General features: G+C 56.1%; 2 protein-coding genes across 2 annotated transcripts in view; one reads left to right on the top strand and one right to left on the bottom strand.

The window, feature by feature from the left end:
• TSHZ3 (teashirt zinc finger homeobox 3) overlaps positions 1 to 11,189 on the bottom strand; it is a 71,231-nt gene extending 60,042 nt beyond the window's left edge. Inside the window, exon 1 of the mRNA XM_025425259.3 lies at positions 10,712 to 11,189. Coding sequence (XP_025281044.1) covers positions 10,712 to 10,751 — 40 coding nt within the window. The 5' untranslated portion in view covers positions 10,752 to 11,189. The remainder of the gene's footprint in view (positions 1 to 10,711) is intronic.
• Positions 11,190 to 13,800: 2,611 nt separating this feature from the next.
• On the top strand, positions 13,801 to 16,300 carry LOC118352092 (translation initiation factor IF-2-like). Its single transcript, XM_035705100.2, has 2 exons — positions 13,801 to 14,829; positions 16,013 to 16,300. Exons 1-2 carry the CDS (start codon positions 14,264 to 14,266, stop codon positions 16,143 to 16,145), a joined length of 699 nt encoding a protein of 232 aa, XP_035560993.2. The 5' UTR covers positions 13,801 to 14,263; the 3' UTR covers positions 16,146 to 16,300.
• The last annotated feature ends 9,742 nt before the right edge of the window (positions 16,301 to 26,042 follow it).

Raw genomic sequence — 26,042 nt, 5'->3', positions numbered from 1 at the left:
GGTCAGCAGCAATGAGAACCCAAGGCCAATCGATGGAAACACACACACACACACACGCACGCGCACACGCACGCGCACACACACACACACACATGCAGGCCCCTACCCTGCTCCAGCTCGTCCAACTCTCAAGTTACAGGTTTACACGGCAAGTCTAAATAATATTCAAAATGATAAATGGCACCCTAAGCCCAGCATCCACCATCAATCTTTTCTTAAGGAACATCCATCTTCAATAACGCATGTTTGAATCATGTGAAGCCAGGAGCCCTGAGATTCATTTACACCACCCCTCACAAGCCAGGGTGGCTTGAATGATACCTGTCAGCCCCGGATCCTGGTGGCTGTTTTCCTCGACTACTAAAGGGGAAAACAGAAGGAAAAGGAGAAAGGGGAGTGGGGGCCGGCGGGGGGCGGGGGGGGGGAGTCAGAAGAGCGTCAAAGGCTGAACAGTGTGGTTTAGCAGATAATATGAAAGAACATAACCTCTTCCGCGCCTCTGCCAATCTCGCGCCCGCCACGCCACACGCCCAGACAGCCATCCACACGCGGAGCAGGCTCTCGCCTCCCCTCGCCCCTGCCTCTCCTCCCTCCTCCCCGTCCCTCTCGCCAAATCAGCAGCCTCTCTCTGCAAGCCTACGACGGTTCAGGACTGAGAGGAGGAGACGGCATCACATGGACTGGGCTTCCCTCCCCTCCCCGTTGTCTGGCTGGGGCCCATATGATAAATGACATATGTCATTCTGTCAGGAGGGAAGGGTGGGTCAGTGATGTATGACTCCGCTGAAAAGGAAATCGACTGTTTGGCATGGTGGAGCTCTTCTCCACCAGGATTTAGTTCCAGAACTCTGAAATGAATTCTCCGACGTTTCAAGTGCATACTTAGGGCAGGCTGATGGGAGGCCTGGGGAAATCGCACTTTATCCTCCCCCTGCCCTTCCAATGGCACAAAAAAAAAAAAAAAAATTCCCAAAACCAAATCAAAACAAAACAACCCCCCCCCCAACAAGGCTCTGCCCCCGGATACCTGCAAAAAAAGGCCACGCGGGTGTCAGAGTCGCCAGCAGTCACACACCGCAGGGTTATTAAAAAAAAAAAAATGTGACTTGGGGTGGGGAGGGAAAAAAAAGAATGGAATTAAGTGGAGAGTAAGGTTAGTCCTTTTATTTATTTATTTTTTAATGGCAAAGGGCTGACACAAAAGCAAGATAAAAATTAGCATGTTTGAAGTAATCGTCCCGCAGCTTGACATCTGCATAGTAAATTTTAAAGGAAAAAAATGTGTCAGACAGCCATGAGCCGCTTCACCCTCCCCCTTTCATTAGCTCACTGCCAGGGTGGCACTGCTGAACCTCATTACTGCAAGAGGATTTATGAAGCTGAACCCAATGGCAAAGAAAAGGCATCTGTCAATAATTGTAGGGAGCTGCACTCACAGCTTTGAAATCTCATTAAGTATGCAGTTATCAGGCATAAAGATCAAAAACATTACTCAACTCCGACAGAATCTTATGGAGGAACATTAATTAGCAACAGGCCTACAGTACAAAAAAAAAAAAAAAAAAGAAGAAAAAAAAGAAAAAAAAAAAAACACAGACTTCCTCTCACACCTGCCCAACCCACAAACCTAAAGCAACACTCCCCCTCCCGCCCGAAAAAAAATAATTCCAGGCATCTGAGACTGATCAAGAACATGAAACAGGAGAGACGCACACAGAAAGAGGGAGGGAAGGGGTGAGCTGAGCGGCGGCAGGGAGGGAGGGAGAGGGGAGAGAGGGGGAGGGCGGGGAAATTCGGTTGAGAAAGGCTTGGCTGTGAGCAGAGAAAAGGAAGAAGCTGTCAAACTTGAGAAGGATGTCAGTGCTGGCCCTGATTACAGGGGCCTATGGAGTTCTCAGACCTTTTATCATCCTCGCCATCAAAACCAGCCCGGGCTCACGGCGGGAGGGCTGGTGGCTGCCTGGCTGTGGCCGACCCAGGGCCCAGGCCCCAGGACCCCGTCACCTGGCCGCCGCCCCTGCCAGGCCCCCTCGGCGGCACCCCGCTCCGCCCTGGCCCGCTGTCACCGTCCGTCTGACGGCCACCGGAAAGGACCCCGAGCTGCCTCCACAGGGACTCGGGCATCCCCCCGTCACACGGACACTTAGGCTCCTCTGATTTCTGCGAACGACTGGTTCACGTGCTTCAGCGCCCACAACGCGCGGGGAAGGACAATACGGACGTGCAGGGCTGGTTCCCACCCGAAGCCGACGCCGGGTCACGGGGCCTCGTGACCTCTGCAGCGCACGGGCCAGGGTGCAGCCGGGGACGGAGGCCCTCCGATGCCCGAGCTAGTCTGACCCCCGGAAATCCACGGGCGGGGGGGGGGATAAAAAACTCAAGCGACAAGCTTCTTGAGCCACCACATCCTCCACCTCCTGCAAACCGCACCAGCAAAGAATAACGGACACGTGTTTGGAAGCATCCCGCAAGGACTGCGTGCGTGGGGGCCTGGGCGAAGGCCCCTCGCGTCCTGCGGCGGCCCGCGTGCAGGGTGGGCGCCCGAGGGCTCGGGGCCCGGTGTCCAGGGCCCCCCCCCCCGGTCCGCTCCAACAGGCAGCACCAGCCAGGTCCCCCACGCGGGGATGCGTGCAACGGGCACGGCCCCCCAGCTGCCCCGCCGACCGGGCAGGAGCAGACTAGTAGCCAAAAAGCCGTCACTCTGTGCCAAGGTCCCTGCCCGCACGGAAGGGTGGCCTGGCCTGGTTACCCACGAGCACGTGCTCCGACGTGCTGTCGCCTGCGCGCGCTCACACACGCGTACACACGGCACTTCCCATGATCCCACACCACGAGAAAACCTGCACAGCAGCCCCTCTGTGGCTCTGAAATCCCCGCTCTCCAAATCACCCTTCCCGGAGCGCCCCTGTCCCTTCCGATGCCACCGTCTTACCTCGGTCCGCGGCCGCTTCCGGAGCGCGTACCTCTCTCCTCTACAGGAGATAATGGTCACCTTTTCTAATTAGCCACATCTTTAAGGAAAAGGGCATTAAGATTCCTAGGCAACCGGCTTGGAGATCTCTCCAAGACAAGGCCCATCCTTTCCAATAAATGACTCTCCTTTGGAATATCAATGAACGCGGCTCGGATAAATTGTCACCTATGGCCAAAACTAGTTAGGAACACTTGTCTCTAAGCCAGCCTCGACGAGAAGGAATTTTAGTGGTAGTGTTACAATAAGGTGTTTATATTTTTTATGTGCTTACCATATTACCTTTATTATGTGTAACATCAAAGTGATTATAGCAATTACATCTAACAGAATTAATTACAGAACTTCCCATCATTCCAGGATACATAATGCATTAGAGGTAAGCCAAAGAAAGAAAGCATCTTGATTGTAGTAACTATTGTTGGTGTGTATTTTCCCCAGCAGCAAATGCCAAAGCAACGGCAGCTTGCAGGAAGAACAGGGTAATGGAAACTGAGAGGTTTAATAGGAAATGAGGTATATTTTCTTTAAATTAAGTAACACCTTCGCCTAATAATACGTCGGTGCTATTGGACATATAAAATCAATTTAATTTTTTTAAGTGTAAATCTTTAAAAGGCGCTAGTTAATCCACCCAACCAATGTTACTACATAAAGGAGAAAGCACATGGGTGAAAGACTTACAAGTCTTTACGTATGCAAAATAAATTCACTCAAGGCTTCATTAATATTAATTTAAATTCAAAACCCATTTACATTAAATTGTTCATTAAAAATTGCCTATTTTATGCAACATGCATTTCTCAAAGAACTCAGAGGAAACTGAATACATAGGGCTAGATTTAATGATGGGAATGGAAAAATCAAAAGTAAATGAATTTGAGTCATTTCACGTATATTACCAAACGGCGCGCTCTGCCCTCCATTAAGGACGGGTTCCAGGTTGGGGAACAAACAGGCGCTCAGAGGATCTTGCTTTCTGTGGCCATGGACTCGCGACCACGACCTTCTGGTCTACCAGGGAGTAAGAAGAAAACGAGACACGCCGGCGGGGTGAAGAGGGCGGCCAACCCGGACCTGGACGTGGGGGCTGGGTCCCACCTTCAGAACTCCCGGAGCGTGGGGAGTCAGGCTTGCTTTCTCAGAAAACGCACGTCCTTAGCATCTGCCAGTGCCCATCTTGGTCTAGAACAGACAGGTTCCCTCTCCCCTTCTCTCCGCTCCCTGCCATGCTTTATTCCCCAAGCAAGGGGACCCAGAGCATGATGACAAGGAGTTGGTAAGTTCCTGGCTCTGGCGCCCTCCCCCTGAAGACAATCTGAACTTACACTGTTTCCCCAACAGCTGTTCTAGATGAAGAAAACACAGTCATAATTAATAACATGTGTCCTGACAGTATGAATTAATAATTTATCATTAGGCCCAAACAAATTGAAATTATTCTTCAAGAGCCACACCTTTGCACATCTGAGAAAACAAGGTAAGAAGATGGGCGAAGAGTCCAGGTAACGTGACCTTTAGAGAAATGCCTTCACCCACCCCACCCTCTCGCCACCCACCCACCCACAATACCTCTCCTGGGCCACTCTTGTTGAAATACTAAAATAATTTACAGAACTGAAAGTAATTAAACCCAAGAATCTAAGTGCTGATCAAATCGAGTGTATGTGCTCGAAATGTCTTCTTTTTTAAATGGGGCTTATAAAATATTCAATATTTGGTCAAGGACACTATGTAATCTTTCTAATAAAGATTCCTAAACCTAGAGTATGACAGTTGTTCAGGCAAGTGGTCATAAGCAGATTATGCTCCATTACTGCCTCTTTTTCTTTTATTTCCGAAAACGCACAGCACAATCCTGGTTGCAAACAGCAAACTGAATCTTTACATCCACGTCTCATGTAATTGTTTACCAATGTTGAAAAATCAGAGAAAGCTACCAAGTCTATGTATCCACCCTTTGCAATTCAGGTAAAAAAAAAATTAAAAAAAAAGAAAGAAAGAAAGAAAAAAGAAAAAGAAAAAAATCTAGAAGGAAAAAAAAAACCCATATTCATAGCCATTGTTTAGTAGGATTTAAAAATTAATTTAATGACTAACTGCAAATACTGGAAACTAGAATTAATCTGTCTGGATTTTTTTTTTTAAAGGCTTACAGACATTTAAATGCATGTATCGGGACACTTTATCAACCTAACATAAAATTGTCATCTTATCTTATTATATGACTATTTTATGCATGTGTCAAAGAATTTAAAAATGACTGCCTGTCTATTGAGTCTAATTACAACTGCACATTATCTGTCTAGATGTACCAGTCCATATCATTGTTACCAAATACAATATATTGTATTCACCTTTCATTTTTAACTTCAGACAGAGAAACCACAATTTGGAGCATAACTAAAATACACACACGCACACGCACACACGTGCCGCCAGGCAGTCGCACCGCGAACACCTGAGAGGGTCTGCAGGAAGTGCTGGCGCTGCTCTGCGCTGTCCTGTCTCTTCCCGTGGGCCGTGGGAGGATGCTCAGGGGTGCCCCCAGACAGCTGCCTCGGAAGAAAGGCCCATCCACCTAACCGGGCTGCATACTAACACAGAACCGACACACACCCTACTTCTTTTTTTTTTTTCCTTTTCTTTTTTCTTTCTTTTTTTTTTTTTTTTTTTCCTACTACCAGACCAAAGCTATTTTTATAGATTGTCCAGTGACAGGCAGGAATAAAAATGGGCCAGCAGGAAAGCCTCACAAACTGCACCCGGAATAACTGGGACCTGCTCACGTCCCTGGATGAACATGGCTGTTGTGCACCAGGACGGGGACTCCGCTCTTGTCCCTTGCACGCCCCTGCCTGTGACTGCAGCCCTGGCTCTGCCACCACCTGGGTACGACGGGAAGCCCCCGAAACGGTGCAGGCACTCTGCCCTCAAGAAGGGGATCCTTCTGCTTCCAAAAACCCCAGGAGTGGAGATGGAGGTGGAGGCAGGGTGGGAGGTGGGTGGTGGGGGGGGAGAGGAAGGAAGGGCTTTAATTCTGGGACCTCACCTGGGCTTCCCGGCACCCCCAGGGCCCTGAGCAGTCACCTTTCGTTCCCATCGCTTTACAAAACAATCTTTGGTAAAAAGAGGGAAAAGGCAGACGTGTGAGACAATTTGGGGAAGAGCTGCTGATAACGTCAGCTATTGACTATGGCTCGCTTATGAGCGCGCTCAAGGCAACGCTGGGAACCAACTGACAACATCCACCGCTCACAATCAAGTGTGGCCCTGGAGAGCAGTGAAGCCCTAACTGACAACTGTCAAGATAATGGGGGCACAGCCGCTGATTCTGGAAGATTCGCTTCCCTGGGTGGATGTCCAGGGAGGGCAGCCTTGCCTTCTGGCCTCTTTGTTTTTCTCCTTCATCTTCCTGATTTTTCCTTTTTTAAAATGTGCATTGTTCCTCCCGTGTTGTAGGAAAACGGGAGGGGGGCGGTCGCAGTGCAGCCCGAACCCGTCATCTCGTCACCTCGCTACAGGGCAGGACACCTGTCCAGAGGAGGCACGTGCGGCAAGCTTGAGAGCGAATGGGTTCCCAGGGCCGAGGCCGACATGCCCCTCCTGAACGCTCCACGTGCCTCCGTCACCAAGAGGAGCTGCCCAGCATGTGGACGAGACCTCAGAGGGCCAGGAGGGCAGTGCCTGCACGCAGCCAGGTACGCCGGGTGAGGCACGCCCACGTCTCCCGGCCCCGCCAACGCCCTGGGCCTTGCCACCTACCCTACCCACCCATCCTGCCCCAGGGGGACCCACGGTGACCGGGGACACGAGCAGAACCCAAGCAGTTCAGGCCACTTTCACAAAAATCAAGATGCTCTAAGGTTTACCCTCGTGATGTGACCCCCCCCCCCAAGAACTCCTTAGAAGAAGACTCTCCTCTTTCGACGAGTAAGACTCCAAAGGGGTCAGTGGCAAGTTGTTGCTCATTAAGGATTTTTTTTTTTTTTTTGCAAGTTGAGGCAATTTATGTTTAAGATTTTACAGTCTCCCTCCTCCCCGGGAAAATGGCTATGAATGGATAAAATGTAATCTGCTAGGAAATACTGCTCTCGTTCTCTCTCTCTCTCTCTCTCTCTCTTTTTTTTTTTTTTTTCTGGGATCTTCAGAAAAATACTTGTTCCAAAAAAAAAAAAAATCACGCACAGGTGAGAGTCCCGTTTTGAGCAAGGGACGATGGTCATTTTGCCTGAAGGACACTAGCCTCTCCAGCCCCGCTCCTCTGAGGCAGCAACATCTGGCCAGCACAAACGTACGGCCCTTTGAAATTACACGCCCGGAGGAAGGACACCCCTGCCCAGGTTTCTCTCCGGCAGGTGAAGAAATGTCTCTCTCCCTTTGAGAACAGAAGCCAGGCATGATTTCTGCCAAAAGAGAGAAAGAAGGAGAAAGAAGGAGAAAGAAGGAAAGAAGGAGAGAGGAGAAAAAAAAATCCTAAAGTACAGAAATACGTCTTTTCAGGGATTCTTAGAGCCTGCTCTGGCCTTCTGGAGAGCAATGTTACATTTGGCCTAGATATGAAGACTGCGTGCACCTGTGTGCTCCGTCTGCAAGCTCGACCCAGCTCTCAGCCCATTGTGGTTGTTATTCTACCCCAGACCATTAAAAGGGCCCTAATTCCTATGACATGATTATCCAGGTACCAAAGCCCATTTGTCACCTGCAGCAGAAAATTGAGTTAATGCACAACTAAAGGCAGCCAGGACTGTGTAATATCAACTTGATTACATCAAACTAGCTGCAAACCTAATTCTGCTGGATGACACTGCGTCGAGCTTGTCATCTCCAATCATTAAAGCTGTCAGGAATCCATCAGGTTTACAGCTAATTAGGTGAACACTAATGAAGCTGGCAAAACAACTTTTCTTTTTTTATGGCTGAGCGGACCTTTCAGTTTGGAGGGGAAAAAAAAAAATTCTCGAGTGTTCTCAAGGTTGCTGGGGACTGGATTTCCAGTTACCAATCAGCAGACATCTTTCTTTTTCCCCACTCTGTATCAGTGCAAAGCAATCAATTTGTCATCACTCCCGGGATGCCACAAAAGCAGGCATGAACCTTATAACTTGCAGCTGTGAGAACTAAAAAACAGGAGGGAAAAAATGGGAAGTTTCTCGTCCACCCAAACCAACCAACCAACAAAATCCTCAGGCAGCTCACTTATTGGCCTGCGCATAGTTAGCTCCGGCCTAAGTGTGGAGGATTCTTTTTTTTTTTTTTTTTTTTTTCCCTTCTCCTTCTCCTTCTTCTTCTTCTTGTTGTTCTTCTTCTTCTTTTTTTTCCTATCCCTCCCCTCTTCTTAAATAAGTAGCTCTTCAGACATTCTCTACCCCCTCCTCCACACGTCCATTAGGCAGAGGCATTCTGATAAAGTAAATCCAAAACCAGGGTATGGGAAAGAAAGAAAGCACTCACGCTGCCAACTTCTGATTGACCATTAAGCTATTGATGAATGTGCCTGTCAGGAGAGAGACAATTAAATCAAATATGAAACAAAGTCGTTTTGACGGGTCATTTTGATAGAGCAAAACCATTCTTCCATCTCCTATTAGCCGGGCAGTCAAGTTTTTATATAATGAATATTTCTTAACGGACCTGAGATTTCCTGGCTGTCTTTTTTTTTTTTTTTTAAAGGTGCAAAAAGGTTAGTGAACAGGTTGCTTCTTTTAAAAAAAAAAAATACATGGATTTAGTCAACAGCACAGGTCCTCCTTCGCTAATATTTTTAGCAGAAAGTTATCACAGAAGAGTCTCAGATTGGCAAGGTGGAGGAGAAAAGATGAAGCAACCGTAGAGAGAGTTCTAAACTAAATGTAAAGATGTAATCACATATGGTTCATTTGATTGAGGCACACAGATACCTTAAAATGTGCATCCAAAAAGGAAAGAAAAAATTTCAAAGACTGGAAGAAGCCCAAGACACTCCTACTGCCCAACTTTGTGAAGGAGTCCTCCAAACTTTTAGAGTTTATTTTGGGTAGATAAGCTCATTGCTTGAGCTTGGAATTTAAAGGAGAAGGTGGGATGGGCAAGAAGCATCGCCAGGAGGTCACTGGGGTGGCATCGTCCTCCCTAGAACGGCCGCTGGGATCAGCAAACTTCCTAAATGTGGGCAACAACCGAGGACACACAGCAAAACCTGCATCACATGCCGTCCCCCCCCCCACCCCCAAACCAAGTCTGTTTTCTTCTGGGGTTTTCTTGAGGCGTGAACAAGAAAGTACACTTCTGGGAGAAGAAAGAGGAGCGTCCCCTCTGCGTGACCCTGTGAGAGAGGAGACTCCAGTCCACGGTGCAGCCAATGTGCGAGCTCCACGGGCAGGGCAGTGGCGGCTCACATGATGGAAGTGACCATCACCGCCACCCCCAGGGCTGCCACAGGCACTCACCGAGGGGCAAGCGTGGGCGCGACGCCCGCCTTCCTCCCACAAGGGCGCCTGGCAGTGTCCTGACCCTTCCTTCCCTCCGCTCTCCCTCCTTCCACCCAAAGAGCAGAACAGAAAGGAACCTCCACTGAAGCCTCCCGTTCAGGCAGCATCTGAACCTCTGCACGTCTGAGCGTTACTCATATCAAAATACATCCCGTCCATATGTGGTCCTCTCAGCAATCCCTCCCAAATCCCCGAAGTTGCACTGACAGGGCCCTAGTGACGTCACAGAGCTTGGCCTCACCATTGCGAGTGATTTATTGATGTTTATTGGGAATGAATAGATCAAAGGCAGCAGCATGACGGGCGATCAATCAGTCATCAAATCAAGGGTGGCAAAGGGCCAGAAACCCTTCTTCCAGGCAACATGCCCCCAACTGACATTATTGCAAAATAATGTTATGTGTCTGTGTGTGAGTGTGTGTGTGTGGGTTTTTGTTTGGTTTTCAATGATGCTTTTTTTCCATAAAATAATAATAATAATAATAATAATTGGCTCAGTCTTAACAGGAGTTGACACTCCTGGCAAGGAAAAAAAAAAAAGAAAAAAAAAAGGGGGGGGGTTAAAAAGTACACAGACGCGTCCCAGAAGTAAGTGCTCCGAGGAGGAGATGAGGGTGGGAGAAGCAGGGGAAGGAGGGGGTGGGGGTCAGGGAAAACACACGCGGGCAGAGGGGACGCCAGCCTCCGAGGCGGGCTTGACAGTCATCTGACAATACCCAGACCCCGTGCGCTCTGGCTTCCACCGCTTGCCCGCGTCGGGCCCAATAAATGAAGAATCAATCGGATTAGCAGGAAGGTGGCCAGGGGACCGCTCGCTCACTCGCCGGCTGGCTCCCGGGCGCTCCGCGCGCACCCGGCTGCGCCCCGCCGCCGCCGCCGCCGCAGGGCGCGGAAGGTGTCCCGGGAACTCAGGTGACCCCGCCCGCGCCCCGGCCCCGGCCCGGCCCGGCCCGGCCCCCGCCCGCGCCCCCGCCCCCGCCCCGCGGGAGGCCGCCCCGCAGCCCCGGCGCAGGGAGGCGGCCGGCCCCGAGCGCGCGCGCCGCTCCAAGTGGGTGCGGGCCGGGCCGGGCCGGGCCGGGCAGGGCGAGCGCGGCGGGGCGCCCGGGGCGCGGGGCGGGCGCAGCGGAGCGGGGCGGCCGGCGAGCCCCGCGCGCCCCGGAGTTACTCCGCGCGGGCAGCGGCGGCCCGGGCGCCGGCGGGAGCGGGAGCGGGAGCGGGAGCGGGCGCGGGCGCGGGAGCGGGCGCGGGAGGAAGGGGAAGCGGCTCGTACCTGCTGCGCGCCGGGGCGCCTGCTGCTTCCTCCTCGGCATGATGCTCCTCCGGCGACTGCCACCGCCGCCGCCGCCGCTGCCGGGCTGGGGAGAGGGCGGGAGGGAGGGGCGGCGGGCCGCGGGGGGGCGAGGCGGGCCGGCTCGAGCCTCCCCCCCGGAGAGCGGCCGCCCGCAGGATGCTGCTGCGCCCCGGCTCTCCGCGTCCCCCCCTCTCCGCGCTCCGCCGCGATCCCCGAACGTGCGGAGGGAAGAAGGAGGGCGGGCGAGGGAGGCGCGGGGAGGAGGAGCGCGGGGGGAGGAGGAGGCCGGGAGGAGGAGGTGGCGACGGGGGAGGAGGAGGAGGAGGAGGAGGAGGAGGAGGAGGAGGAGGAGGAGGAGGACCGCGCCGCCGGCGGAATGGGAAGTTTGACAAATCGCTCCGGAGGCCCGCGGAGGAGGGGGCGGGGAGGCGCGGCGGCCCTGCCCCCCCGGCCCCCGCCCCCCGCCCCCCGCCCCGGCCCCGGCCCCGTCCCCGCCGCGGGGCGCGGGGCGCGGGGCGCGGGGCCGGGGCCCGGGCGGGAGGACGAGCGCGGGAGCGGCCCGGCCGCCGCGGCCCCCGCCCCCGCCCCGCCCCGCCCCCGCCCCCGGGCAGGGGGTCACGGCGTCCGGGGGGCCGCCCAGCCGCCGCCGCGGCCCGGGGCTCGGCGGTCCAGTCTCCTGCCCGCGGCGCGGCTGGAGCGGCGGCGTCGGCAACAGGCAAGCTTAGAGGAAAAGGAGATGATCGTGTCACCCGCCCGCCGCCGCCCGCCGCGCCCCGGCCCCGGCCCCGGCCCCGGCCCCGGCCCGGACCCCGCGCCCGGACCCCGCGCACCCCCGCCCGCGCCCGCGCCCGCCCCCGCCCCCGCCCAGGGCGCGCCCCGCCCGGCCCGGCCCGGCCCGCGGCCCCGGCTCGCCCCCCGCCCCGCCCCGCCCCGCCCGCCCGCCCGGGCCGCGCTCCTCCCCCCTCCCCCCGCACCCGCGCCCCCGCCCCGCCCCCGCCCCCGCCCCGGGGATGCCCGGGCCCTAGGGGGGCGGACAGGAGCGCGGCCCGGACCGGGCGGGGGCCGCCCCCACACCCGCGCCGCCCGGGCTCCTCCCCCGGGACCCGCCGCCGCCACTTCCCCCAATTTTTTCTCTTTTTTTTTCTTCCCGGGCAAACTTTCCCGGGCCGGTCCCGGGGGTCGGCGTGAGAGGGGGCGCCCCGAGCGCGCTCCTCCGCCTGGGAACGGCGCGGTCCCCCCGCGCGCCCCTTCCCGTCCCGTCCCGTCCCGTCCCCGTCCCCGTCCCCGTCCCGGGCCCCGTCCCCCGGCCGCGCCCCCCGCCCCATCGCGGGCGGCCCCGAGGGCGGGACGGGGGCGGGGGCGGGGGCGGGGGCCGGGGAGGAACTCGGGCCCCGGAGCCCAGCCCCGCCCCCCCCCCCCCCCCCGGCCGCCGCCCCGGGGCGCCCCCGAGACTGGGCCACCGCGCCCGGCGCCCGCTCGCCAGCGGTCCTGGGCGAGAAGAATTGATTATTGATTGGGCGATCGGGCGGCAGGGGCGCCGACGGGCCGCGCGGGGAGGAGCTGGCGGGGCCGCGCGGGCTCACTCACGGGCGGGCCGGGGCTCGTCGGGGCGCCCCCCGGGGCGGCGGCGGCGGCGGCGGCGGAGCGGGAGCCCGAGCCCGAGCCCGAGCCCGAGCCCGAGCGGCGCGGGCGGCGGCGCATCGATGCGCTGCGGGCTCGATTGCGTCTCCCTGGGCCAGCTCCTGGGCCGGGAATGGGGCGGCCGCGGCGGGGCTGGCTCGGGGCGCTGCCGGGCGGCGCTGGCGGGGCTGCGGGGGCGGCCGCCGGGCCGCGGTCCGGGGGGCGGGGGGGGCTGCTCCCGCGCGCTCCGGCGGGGCCGGGGGGGCTGCCCTGGACCCCGCGCCCCGCAGCCCCGGCGAGGGCCGGCCGGAGCCCCGCGCCCTGGGACTGGCTGCCGGCGCGCTCCCGGAGCTGCAAGCCCCGGCCTCCTTCCTTTTTCCTTTTTCCCCTTCCTTCCTCCTTCCTCCTCCCCCCCGTTTTTTTTCTTTTTTTTTTTTAGTTTCCTTTCCTTGCGTTTCTTTCCCCGTCTTCCTCGGCCCCCCTCGCCGTCCCTTTTCCTTTGTGGCTGTCTGTGCAAGTTTGTTTCAAAAGTTCACGGGCACCTTTCACGCTTTCTTTTCTTCTAGACCCGGGAGACCGCGGTCTCACCCAGACGGCAGGATCGCTCGGCCCCGCTCGCCCCCACCCGCGGGCCTGCGCTCGGGCCACCCGCCTCCCGGTGCAGATGCGCGGCGGCCGGCCTCCCGCCTCGGGCCGTAAGGGCGCGCGCAGGGGCGCTCGGAGCTGCGGGGTGCGGGGTGCGGGCCCCGCGCGGCGGCGGGGGAGGCGGAGGCGGCGGCGGGCTGCGGGGGGCGGCGGGGGGGGGCGCGGCGAGCGGCGGCGGGAGCCGCTGCCCCCCTCCAGGCCCCGGAGACGCGGCCGCGGGGCGTGAAACGCTTCTTGCGAACGAGGAAACGGTGAGTTGGCAGGCGCCGCCCGCGGCCTCCCGGTGCTGGGCGCGGGCCCCGGAGCCTCTCGCCCGGCGGAGGGCGGGCGCCCCGCGAGGTCAGCCCCCGCCACCCCCGCTCGCCTCCCCGACGCGGGCGCCCCCGAAGCGCGCGGGAGCCGCCGGCTGCGGCGCGCACGGGAGGCTGAGAGTTCCAGGGCTTTGGCTGCCCCTCCTCCCCCCTTCTCCAAACCCCGTTCCCGCCGCCCCCTCCCCCCGCGGGCCGCGGCCTGAGCCCCGGGCCTCGAGCCACCCGACCGCTACCTCGCCCTCCCCTGCTCGGCCGCCGCGCGCCGCGCGATCCGCCCCAACATCTGTCCGTCCGGCCATTGGCGCATCCATCAGTGTCAATGAGCCGCGCATCGCAGCCGCAGCCCGTCACGCGCAACGCGGGCTCTGCGGAGCGCATCCTGCGGCCGCGCCGCCTCGCCCGGACGCCCCGCCGGGGTTCTGGCCCCGCGCGCCGCAGCCCGGGACCCTGCCCCCCGCGGGGCCCTTGGAGGCGCGCGCACCCCCTTTAGCACCGGGACCTCCGCGCGGCGCCAGCTCGGGCAGGCCTCCCCGGAGTGGGACGGCCCTTGCGTTTCCAAGTTCTCCATCCCCTCCTGTGTGCACTGGGTGTGGCGGAGGAGAAAAGGGAGGGAGGCTTCCCGCACCGGCCCCCAGCACCGTGCGGCCGGGGCGCGGGGGCTTGAGTGCGCTGCGGCTGGGCCCACCCTGGGGCAGCTCGGGGCCGGAGGGGGCAGCCCCAAAACTTTGCCAGGCCCCACCTGGCTGCCGCCCGGCGCGCACGGCCTGACAGTGGGCGGGGGGCGGGAAGGAACTCGCGCATCCCAGGCGAAAACGGGGACCCGATCTAGGGAGACCCGGCGGGCGGGCAGCAGCGCGCGTGTAACCCACATGTTATTTACAGACGGAGAAAGGGCAGGGCCGCGTGTCGGAGAAGCCGGAGCTTTGCGGGCAGCTCCCGGCGCCATTCTCCAAGAATGCTGACCTCCTCCGCCGGGGCTGCAGGTTCCCCTGCTTCTGCTTCTTGCTTTCCACCCCAGCCCCCTGCCCCACGGTCCGCAGGACACAGACCTTCCTATCTGAGCTGCACGGCCGGGCCACAGGGTCTGCTTTGCGCTCCCCTGAGAAGTTCAGGGGAAGGGCGCACGGAAGGACCCGACTCCTCGCTCGGACCTCTGCGGGGTGGCAGGTTACCCGCCTCTGTTCCCACTGCAGATATCTGTGTCGGGGTGTCCGGGGAGTTCCGCCTCCCCGGAGCGGGTCAAACCCTGTGCTTGCCTTCGTTCCGCGATTCGCGACTTAGGAGGGATGAGCAGCCGCTTCCCGCGAGCGCGGGGAGGAGGAGGCCGAGCCGGCGGCGCACGGCGCTCCCGGGGGCTCCTGCTGCGGGAAGGCCGCCGCGCGCTCCGGGGTGCGGCCGAGCCGTGCGCCCCGGCGGCGGAGCTGCAATTCTGCACGGGGCCCCCTCGGAGGAGGTGCGGACACCTCTGGAAAGCATCGACAGGCTTCCCGCTCCCGCGCGAGCACCTGCTAACTTAGCCCAGTGAGTCACGCACAAGTAACCCCCTGGACCAGTGAGCAGCTCCCGCTTTGGGGAGGTGCCGCTTTTCTGGGATAGATAGATACATAGATAGATAGATAGATAGATAGATTTTTTTTTTTTTGTAATCCTTGCAAACAAAAGGACAAGTGGGCTGAGGGGCCTGGGAGCGGCCCATTTCATGCGCAATGGCCACAGACGCCCTTAGGAGAAACCGACCGCTCCCACTGCGGCCAGCTGGCTCACCCCGCGGCCACGTTCAGGAGCCCAGGAAATTCCCAGAGGCCCTGAAAACAATTCCTGAGCCCCAAGATTGCGACTTGGGCCCAGTGCAACCCTGCTCCTCCGCCGCGGTGCGCTGCGCCCCATGCAGCAGTGGGAGCGGTGGATCCTCCCACCTGCCAGTCCTTCAGGTCAGGGGTTAGAAAGGTGACTCCAGCCTTTAGAGCTTGGAAGGCTCCAGGTCCCAGGCTCCCCCGGGCCTACCTGCATGGGTCCACCCCGCAGCAGGAGCGCTCCTGCGCTTGGCCAACCCGGGCCCCACCTGGGGCGACTTTGGGAGTTTAAAAAAAAAAGTCAAAAGCAGGCGTGGCTGCAAACAAGTGTGTGGTGGCTGCGGCGGGGCAGGGAGGTGGTCCTCAACACCCCGCTCAAGGGTAAGGAAGTAGGTGGGGTGAGAGGGTGGGGGGAGAAGCAGTTGGCCACCGCCTGGAGGCAGCCGCGTTTGCGTTCAAGGTGCGCATGAGGCCAGTGGGTGACAGGCGGCCTGCCCAAGGAAGGCCAAAGTATGTCCTCATTTGGGATGGCCACTGAGGGGGACGGTATAGGCAAGAAGGAGTCCTGGAAGCCACCAGTCCAGGCCGGATAGCCAAGGCAGGCCAAGGTCCCAGGAGCTTAGGGGCTTAGACCCAGGTCTTGAAGAGGGGTTCTGTGCCCTGGGGGGAGAACGGGGCCACCTGGAGGGACAGGGCATGCTGGGTGGAACACCCAAGGAGCCTGCACTCCCCCCAGTACGTCGTGTGAAGGCATTAGGCCCCGTGGAGGGCCTCTGGGGAGCCCACTGACTGCCCAGCTATGCCAAGAGAGGTGATTCCAAGGGCTTTTCCTACCTGGGTGCCCCTGGGATGCTGGCCTCCTGCCAGTCTGCCCCCTTCCACACTCCTCCTCACACTACTGTCTGGACTAGGCAAGGGAAGCGCCCTGGAAGCAGAGAAGCTGACTGCCTCCGCCTGCACACCCCACCGGGGACTGAGCCCCGGACCTCAGCCCCTGCCTATGTGCTCAGGGATTTGGACCCTGGGGCCCTCACCAGGGGTTAAACTGTGTGCTAAGAGCGCATTTACGCATTTACACAGCAGCGAAAGTTTGTTTCTCTTTTTCCGGTAGCTTTGTTTTAAGGAACCAGATGTTTTGTCTGTAAATTCTCCCAAGAACTTTTACAGTTTTGACGTGAAATAAACCTTTGAAAATCGGAGCGGTATATTAATGCCACTTCTGTGGGGCCTCGGGGTAGCCTCATGGGGAGCCTGGGTGTGAGCTAGGGTGGAACTGCGTGCGGGTGGGGCAGCTCAATCTTGGAAGAAAAGTAGGAGAGGGCTGTCTGCCAAGGTCAAGACTTGGTGTTGGGGTGTGAAGCCCCTCCCCCCAGCACACACAGGGATACACCTGCCCCCACCCTTCCCCACCTGGGCTTTACTACTTTGTAAATTTTTTGGAGCTGGTTGCACAGAGGTCTGGCCCAGTTTTGCCGACTGTGCTCAGCATGCCCTCCACTCCCAGGAGGTCGGACCACTGGACTCAGGCCTGTGATCTTCCCTGGCCAGGTATGATGTCCCTAGTCTTTGGGGGAGGGGCAGAGCAAGGGGGCCCCAGGGGGCCCCTGAACTCCCAGGGCAGCTGCACGGAGAAAACTGGGTGGAAGCCGATCCTCCTCTTCAATGCCTCATTTTTATGGACTCGGACTTTCCAGGCGGTTATAAACGCATTAAAACTAAAAGAAAACTATCCCCCTTGAACAGGGCAGGAGGGAACGGGGTTATCCGAGGGGACCCAGGTCTTCCTATACGCACCCATCTCTTGGTTGGGTGATTCCTAGGGACCACTTTGTCCAGTTCCAAGGCAGGCTGGGGATCCCCCACCCACCGCCCCCGCCGGCCCCTGCTCCCAGTCTATGGTCTTCAGATTCGGAGAGTTCAATTTGGACCTCACTCCCCTTTCTTCTGTAATTATTTTTCAAGCTCACACATCTCCGGAACTTTCAAAAAGTTTTTATTTTTATTTTTTTTTTAGGAGACCCAAGATTTAATAAAGGAAATAAGTCTTGGTGTTTCGGTGTAAGGAGGTCATAGACACATCCCATCGACTTGGGAGGGAGCAATTGTCGGCCCCGTGACCTTTGCTTGCATCTCAGCCGACTTGCGCGGGGAACTTCCCGAGTTACTCGCTGCGGAGTGCTGTGGTTTTTCCCACTCTGGCTGAAATGGATTTTTGGAAACCATTGGAGCTTTAAAAAAAAAAAAAAAAAACACACAGAAAAAAAAAAAAGTACCCTGGAGACGGTGCCGCCACCGAGGGGCTGGGCCCTGGCTGGAAGAAAGCACCTCTCTGCCCGCTGCAAGCAGAGGTGCCTGACCCCCCGCGCGGATGCAAGTGCTGCCCCGCTAGCCGTGGGCTGGGGCCACGCGTGGGCTCAAAGCCAGGCTGTTGGGCTCCCGTGCTGGAGCCCGAGGAGGGGGAGGAGGAGTAGGAGGGAGGGGAGGAGAGAGAGGAGGAGGTCTCGGATATCAAACCAGCGCTCCTCGCAGACCAGACAGCCCAGCCTCGCACGCCTGGTGACCTCATTAACTAGCCCGAGAATTTGCAAGACGAGGACATTTCCTTCTTCCCTTTCCCTCTACCGCTCTCCTCCTCTGTCATCCACATTATGGTTTTGTGTTCCTCCCTGGATTTACAAACGGGAGAGACCCGGGGCAGTTCTCAGTAGGACAGGTACCAGAGAGAGGGGCATTGGGCTGGTCTTCGTTCTCTTTCTCTCTCTCTCTCTCTTTTTATTTTTTATCTTTATTTTTATTTTTTTTTAATCTCTTGAAGCTTGGTGCCTATCCCTGGCATGTCCAGAATGGAAGAGCCGCAGTTCTTGGGGACGAGGCTGTCGGCAGGGTCAGACCCTTTGTATGCAGGTAGTCTCTGACCTCTCCAGGATTTTCCTCCTCTGCAGACAGGCTCTGATTTCTTCCTCCTGCCTTCCTCCCTCCCTCTGACACCTCTTTCCCCAGCTCTTCCGTCTTCCATCCTCCTTCCTCCTCCTCTCCCCGCTGGCTTTTGCAGTTCTCTCTCTCTCTCTCTCTCTCTCCCACCAGTCCCTCCCCAACCAACCCCCTGACCCCCCCCCCCAGCCGCCCGCCCACCCTGAATTTGCAAAAGTTCTCCCTTTTGCGCTCCTCCTGCAGTCGCTGCAGCTTTTTAGGTGGGGGGAGGGGGGAAGGGGGAGGGGGGAAGGGTCACAAATGGGCTGACCCTTGGCTTAAAATAAAAGAACATGTTAAGAAGTTTCAAAGCTGCCAATAAGACCCTTTAAGTGGCTGGTGATTCAGTGCCTGGAGTTGCGACGGTGGCATTGGTAAATGACTCCGATGCCCAAAGAAAAATATTACAAATGCCGCTGTCTCGGCCACCAATCGGGCTCAGCATCCCAGCGCGGGCACCCGCATTTGCATGATAAATTGGCCAGACCCGCGGCGGCCCAAGAAATATTCAAATTAGGCCGGGGGTTGGGGGTGGGGTCCCCCAGCATCCCCTTCCCCGCGCCCCCCAGGTGCCCCGGGAGCCCGCGGGACCACCTCTCCATCAGCGCCCTCTAGAGGTGGGCTCTGGGTGGGGGGTCGCTCCAGCCCCGGGATGGACCAGGAGGGATGAGGAGGGAGGGGCAGGTCAGGGTTCCCCCCAGGGCTGCTCCCCCACCACCACCACCAGGGGTGCTGCGGTCTCCCGCATGCACCTTGCGTCTGGATGTGTTGGCAGATTGCAGAGGCAGGTGGTGACCTCCTGGCAAGGAGAGCTCCAGCGCCTTCACCCCAACCCCCTCTCCTAGGAGTCCCATCCTAGGTTCTCCCAACACGGTTCAGGTTTGCTCCGTAGAGTTTCAAGGCGAGACCCTTGCCCACCCAAGCCCACCATACCTTCCCCCCAAATCGCTTTGCGAGATGGAAATGCTGGAGTGGACAAATCCAGCTGGCCCCCGAGCAGAGGACCGGGTGCCCACGCAGGAGGCTGGGCGCTGGGACTGGGTAGGGGCACTGCAGAGCCTGCGCCCTTCCCCCCGGGGCTGGTGGACCTCAGCCAGGCTGTGGGAACCGGGCTCCCGGGAAAAGCTGGCAGCGTTAGTATGCGGACAGTGGCCCTCCGCAGGCACAGCTCCTCCCCTGGGGAAACGTGTCCTGGAGAGAGTGTCCAGACCTCCAGGCAGGAGCTCCTGTGAATGTGCAAAGGCATGCCAGGGGGGATGTGTGTCCAGGTTGTAGATGCCCAGCCAGGAGGGGTGTGGAAGTCGGGATGTGCAAGTGCACGTACAAGGGACAGGCTCTGCAGCTGTGCTGACCGCTGGCTGTGCCCGGGAACAGGACGGTGCAGGCACCAGGTGAGCCGGCCTCCTGGCCTGGCTCCTCCTTGTGGCTCAAGACTCCGCAGGGGGCTTTGCACAGAAGACTGGGTTGGCTTCTGCCAAGGACCAAGGACGGGGAGGGGTGGGGGAGTGGAGGGGTGGGGGTGGGGGCATCTCGTGTCCCCTGAGCATCTCTCCCCTGCCCCCAGCCCCGTAGCCCATCCTGTGCCAAATACCCTGGGGCCTGGCCGCCCCGCCCCTGCAGCCTCATTTTTAAAGTCCAGGCTTTAGAAGTTTGATTGTCTTTCCCTAGCGTGGACTGGCAATAGTATTGTTGTTTTTTCATCTTCGCAGGTCTTAGACTAGGGGCCCAGGCAAACACTGATCTGGGGGTGGCGGGGGTGGTAGGTGGGGGTGGGGAGGGATTATGTTTGCCTCCAACCTTCCTCCCTGTCAAAAGGATGGTCAGGCTGAAGGGAAGTCCTTCTAGTTATCTCTCTAGGAGACACTCAGCTCAAGGAGTCATCTGCGGGGGCCCAAGGGCTTGGGGGATGACGCAGAGGTGCCGGAGGGTGGTGTTCTCAGAGCCTGGCCCCAGGCTGGCCAAGTAACGTTAAATGCACAAAGGAAAACAAAAGAGTAGCTACTGAATACAAATTTGAGAGACACTGAGTTTTGACTTTTGATCCCTTTACAGATGTTATCAACACCTTCAAAATATATTGGCGAATGGGGGGAGTTGAATCTTAAGAAGCCTTTTGCATCATTTAAGTTTTTTTTTTTTTTTTTAAGGAATGTTTTAGCTGAAGAGAGGGGCTTGCTGGGAGTGCACCGGGAACAGACGGTAACGGGCTAGGTTCAGGTGTAAAAGGGCCTCCCTGCTTCCAAGAGAGTCCTGAGTCCCAGGCGACTGGAATGGCGGAGGAGGCTCCCCTGGGAGGAAGCCTTTTGCCGCACCCTGTGAGGGGAGTAGCTCTCCCAGAGGTTCCAGGAAGCCTCCCCTCCCAGCCCACAAACCCTCCTTACTCCTCCTCAGGCCTCACCTGTCGGCCAGGACAAATGAGACCTGAAAATGGGCCAGAGTCATTCTCCAACAGTGAAATTTGTCAAGGAGTCGGTCCCGTCTCAAATGTCCAGAAACGCAAGCCGCTCCCCCTCGAGGACGGTGCTATCTAGGGCACGTCGCGGAGCGTCAAGGAGGTAGACAGCAAAGGTGAGAAACGCGGAGAACTGGCTCTCCAGCCCAGCACCTAGTCCTGCCTGAGCCAGGCTGGGCACAGGGAGCGAGGGAGAAGCAAGTGGCTGCTGTCTCTTGGGAGACACGTGCCAGGCCGCAGCGTAGAAGGCTCAAGCCCGCCGTGGGGCTCCTCGTGGGGCTGCTCATGGGGCCGCTCGGCCTGTGCACCTGTGCACTTTGCAGGTGAATGTGAGCTCTGACCATGTGACGCAGGGCCTGGGCTCCTGATCCTAACTCACTGAGTGCCCTTGGGGCCGATTGCTACCCCCCACCCCTCTTTCAGCCTCATCTCCTTTGTCTCTAAAGAGGGGGAGCTCTCTCTCCAACTGAAGCATTGAGTAGGGACTGGGGGGGATCCATTGAAAGTTGGAGATGCCCTTTGAGACCTTAGCCTCTCCGTGTGCATACTGGAGCTTTCAGGGTCAGACAAGGGTTGGAAAGAGGAGTGGTGTTACTAGCTGTGTGCCCGTGGGCAGGTCACAGTCGAGCCCTCTGCCCGGGTACAGGGGATCCCTTGCTGAAGAGCTGGGCAGGCAGTGGGTGGACAATAAATGACCGCCCCTCCACCAGCCACCGGGAGAAGGGTAGCCACAGGGTCAGACCTCCCCGAAGACCGGCTTCTAAGTCCGCTGAGATTGCACACACCCCAGGATGTAAGCAGGTGCTTGGACCAGGCAGAAAGAAAGGGCGCGGGGAGTTGCTGGAAGCGGAGCGGCGCACAGGCCTCCTGACTTCCCAGGAAGAGGGAGCATCCGCAGGGCGACCGAGGCAGATTCCTCCAGGTTTTTCCAGGAGCTAATTAAAGGAAGGGGTATGGTGAGGAGCCTCACTGTTATTTCTGTTTTTCCCTGTTAGTAGTGACTGGAATGTGCGCCATCCAGGTCAGATGGAAAATAGAAGCCTGGAAAATCTGACACTCTCATTGATTTGCTCTCTGCCATCGCTACTCGCGAGAGGAAGAAATGTGACTTCAAAATTGCAATTAGGAACCAGCTCGCTAAGGGCTCCTTGCGTGAGCTCCGGTGCTGGGCCCATCACAGGCCTGCCTCTTCTCATTTCCCGAGGAGGCGGGTTCATTCATAATTTTCAATGAAGCAGGTGATGCAAACGTGTAACCCCCCTGCCCACTCACACACACACACACACACACACACACACACACACACACACAGTAGTGCTCATACCTGCCAGTCCGGAGCCTGCCTCTCCTTTCGCTCAGGTCTTTGAAAGCACAGCAATTTTCCCAATGTTTAAAAACTACTAACTCCCTTTCAAACATTCTTTAACCTTTAATGTTTTGTAACTTGATGAAAAGGTCATTTTGTTCCGAAGATGCGGCTGTCCCGTAATTGTTCAGCTATCAGAGTGAATTCCACCCAAATCTCGAAGTCTTTAACGGGATCCAAACCACCATGCACACTCGTGTGCGCACACACACATACGCTCACATCCAGATATAGATCGATACTTTCCAACATACGTCTCTGTATATGTACATATGTGTATATATATTTAAATTTTTGTGTCTGTGCACACCCATATATGAGTAGGATTACTACGTTCCCCTCTTCTCTACGGGGGACAGATTCCAAGACCCGCAGTAGGATGTCTGAAACTGGGATGATACCAAATCCCGTACATCCTATGTTTTTTTTCTACACATACATGCTCATGATGACATTTAATTTGCCATTTAGGTATAGTAAGAGATTAACAAAAATAATTAATAATAAAATATGATGATTATAACAATATACTGTCATGAGAGCTATGTGAGTGTGCGCTCTCTCCGTCTCTCTCTCTCTCTCTCTGTGCCATACTCCCCCGTGTTCTGGTGATGATGTGAGACGCTAAAACGCCCCGGTGATGAGATGCAATGATGTGGGCACCGTGACATGACATTAGCTACTATTGGCCTCCTGACCCTACATGGGCAGGATCATCTACTTCCAGAACACGCTTGACAGCGAGTAACTGAGGCCACAGGAAGTAGAACCGCGGATAAGGGGACTCCTATAACATCTCTAGTCTTTTGGCAGAATGAGTTCTTTGCAGGAAAATCTCTATAAAACTTACTTTTGTTCGAATGAGAAGGTGCTAAGCATTCAATAGTAATCATTTATTATGCACTGCGCTTGTTACCGATTTCTTTAAAAAAGGTTTAGTCAATTTCTAATTTAACAACTCATTGCTATCCCTGCAATAAATGCCCCCAGAGGCCTAGGAGAATTGAGATGTTTTTCCATCGGCCTTCTTACCCAGCGTCAGCTTCTCAGTGGTCCAGGACACTGGGAGCCGTTCCCTGACTCTCCTCTCTTTTTCTAAGCTGATGTATTCTTGGACACAGATCCCTAAGTGTGTTAGATTTCTATTTAAGATGGACTTTAATGAACAACAAAAAAAAAAAGATGGACTTTAATGGACTCAAATAAGACCATAGAAGCATTTTCTGCGAGGAAATTCTGTGAAGTTTATGCCTGGACCCCACAGTATGCATTTTACTTGGCCCAGAGTATCGGATGTGGCCTCCTGCACTCCTGGTTCTGACGGTTGAATATCTAAGGTGAAAGACCTCTGGTATATCGGAAGCAGTTGGGATAGAGAGAAGCGTGTGTCGACTCACATAAGGAGCAGGTCTGACCTAACGTGTGATGAATCAGTAGGAGAACTCCATAGGATTCGCCGTCATATTAAATGTACGAGCAAGGATCGATCCTTTTACAAAGAATACAATTTTTACTTAAAAGCAAATACTTCTAAAGGACCTCTGGCTGGAGCAAATGGTAATGAAGTCAAGCAAAGCTTAAGACCATCCAGATAGTCTGTCTTGGGGGCCAGTCCTCCAGAATTCCTCACTCAGGACCGCTATTCCATAGTAGTGGCACCAGACTGCTTGCTGGCATTTCTCTAGAATCTGTTGTTTCGTGCATGTGCGTGTGTCTTTTTTTCCCACTTGTTTCCGTGTATGAGACGTGTTACAAATGTCAAAGAACATGTAGATCACGTGTATGGTTTAAATAATATTACAAAGCCGATCACCGAGTAACCACTACTCCATCACCAGAAGCTGCACCCCCAACGCCTCCCAATTATAACGCCCTTTCCTGAAGGCCACCACCATCCTGACTTCTATACCAATCACTTTATTGCCTTGTTTTGTGGTTTTAGCAACTTATGTGCACAGCGCCGTGCCTGATTTTCAGCCTTATACCCGCGAAATCATATTGAATGAATTATTTTGTGTCTTGTTAACTTCACTCAGTGTGGAATCTGTAGCCTTACCATGTGGATGCAGGCAGTTGGCCATTTTCAAAGCTGTAGACCGTGAATCTATCACAATAGAGTAGGGTTTGTTTGGGTTTTTTTTTTTTCCCAAACAACAATAGCAAACAGTTGTTTTGCTATTATGGAAAGTACCACTGTGAACACACTTACCCATGCATTGTGCACGTGTGGAAGAGCCTATCTGTGATACGCACATGTGAGGTGGTGTTACTTGGTCTCTGGCTTGTGTATCTACAACTCCCAACTGTTCTTCAAAGAGATTAGGGCAGTTTTCACTCCCAGAAGGTATTTCGAAGTCTTTCCATTGTTCTGCCTCCTTGTCAGCCTATGATATTATTAGCTCTCCCCCCCCCTTGTGTTTCATACTTCCTAACCTAGTCGTTGTGATTGCTGTCGGCCTGTGTGTAGCTTGCGTTCCCACAAATGCTAAGGAGATCGAGCATTTTTTGGGTATGTTCATGGTCCCTTGGATTTCCTTTTCCCGAGGGCCCTCTCCTAGTCCTTTTTCCATTGTCTGTTGGAGGTAAACGTCCCGTAGTTTCACGGACATTGTTTCAAGTTGCTCTGGGCCTGTGGGTCAGAATAGAAACGGCTCAAGGAGATCCCTGTGGATCAGAATAGAAGGGGCTCAAGGAGATCCCCGTGGATCAGGACAGAAACAGTTCAAGGAGATCCCCATGGATCAGAACAGAATCAGCTCAAGGAGATCCCTGTGGATCAGGATAGAAAGGGCTTAAGGAGATCCCTGTGGATCAGAACAGAATCAGTTCAAGGAGATCCCTGTGGATCAGAACAGAAACGGTTCAAGGAGATCCCTATGGATCAGAACAAAATCAGTTCAAGGAGATCCCTGTGGATCAGAACAGAAACGGTTCAAGGATATCCCTGTGGATCAGAGCAGAATCAGCTCAAGGAGATCCCTGTGGATCAGGATAGAAAGGGCTCAAGGAGCTCCCCATGGATCAGAACAGAAAGGGCTCAAGGAGATCCCTGTGGATCAGAGCAGAATCAGCTCAAGGAGATCCCTGTGGATCAGGATAGAAAGGGCTCAAGGAGCTCCCTGTGGATCATGACAGAAACGGTTCAAGGAGCTCCCTGTGGATCAGAACAGAAACAGCTCAAGGAGATCCCTGTGGATCAGGACAGAATTGGTTCAAGGAGATCCCTAAGTGCACTTCCTAGGATGCTCTTCCCGAATCACTCTGGCTTCAGGAAATCGTCTAACGGTGAATCCTGGCTCGATTGTACAAACAGCAACGTGGGTGGCTCTGCCGTGTGCTCTGTGTTCTCAGTGCCAGCTCATCCTCAGTGATCTCCTGATTTCAGGAGGGCCTCACGTGAGTAGGACTGCGTGTTCTTCTGTCCACAACAACAGAAAAAGAATTAGAAACTGTTCACTGCCCCGTGTGATCTCCAGCCTTCCCTTCGGCTTCCAGGGTCCCGTTGTGTGGACCAGCAGCCGTCACGGGGAGTGCCACGCCCCGGGTGGGTGGATGAACATCCCTTGTAGGAGAAAATGAAAACACTTTCGGGAGGGTCAACCTCAAGCAGCCGACACAGTTGCGACCCAGGCTGCGGGTTTCTAAAGATCATCTTTTTAAAAATTTTTATAGAGTGAAATTCACTCTTCGGGTATACAGTTCCCGGAGTTTCGACCCATTTATAGAGTTGGGGAGTACCCCGGATACCTCTGTCACCCCCAAAACACTACCGCGCTGGCCCTTGTGAGGCCCAGGGGTCCTCCTGCCCTCACTCCCACGGCCCCCACACCTGCCTGGAAGCACTGATCTGTCCTTCAGCCCTAGAGCTTTGCATTTTCCAAAATGTGATCTACACGGAATTATACCGGAGGTCGCCTTTTGAGTCCAGCTTCTTTCATTTCATAGAATGGATTTGAGGTTGCCCCGTGGGTGGAGCGTATCCCTATTTTGCACGGAGGTCCCACGGTTTGTTGATTCGTGCACAGCTGACACACAACTGGATTGTTTCTCGTTTGGGGCGATAATGAATAAAGCTGGGTGCTCGGCCGTATGTTAAAGAGTATGTTTAACCTTATGAGAAGCTGCCAAACTGCTTCCCAAGGTGGCTATATCG

The sequence above is a fragment of the Canis lupus genome, chromosome 1 (genome assembly GCF_003254725.2).
Source record: "Canis lupus dingo isolate Sandy chromosome 1, ASM325472v2, whole genome shotgun sequence".
Classification (NCBI taxonomy): Eukaryota; Metazoa; Chordata; class Mammalia; order Carnivora; family Canidae; genus Canis; species Canis lupus.
This window is presented reverse-complemented; position numbering and strand designations above follow the sequence as displayed.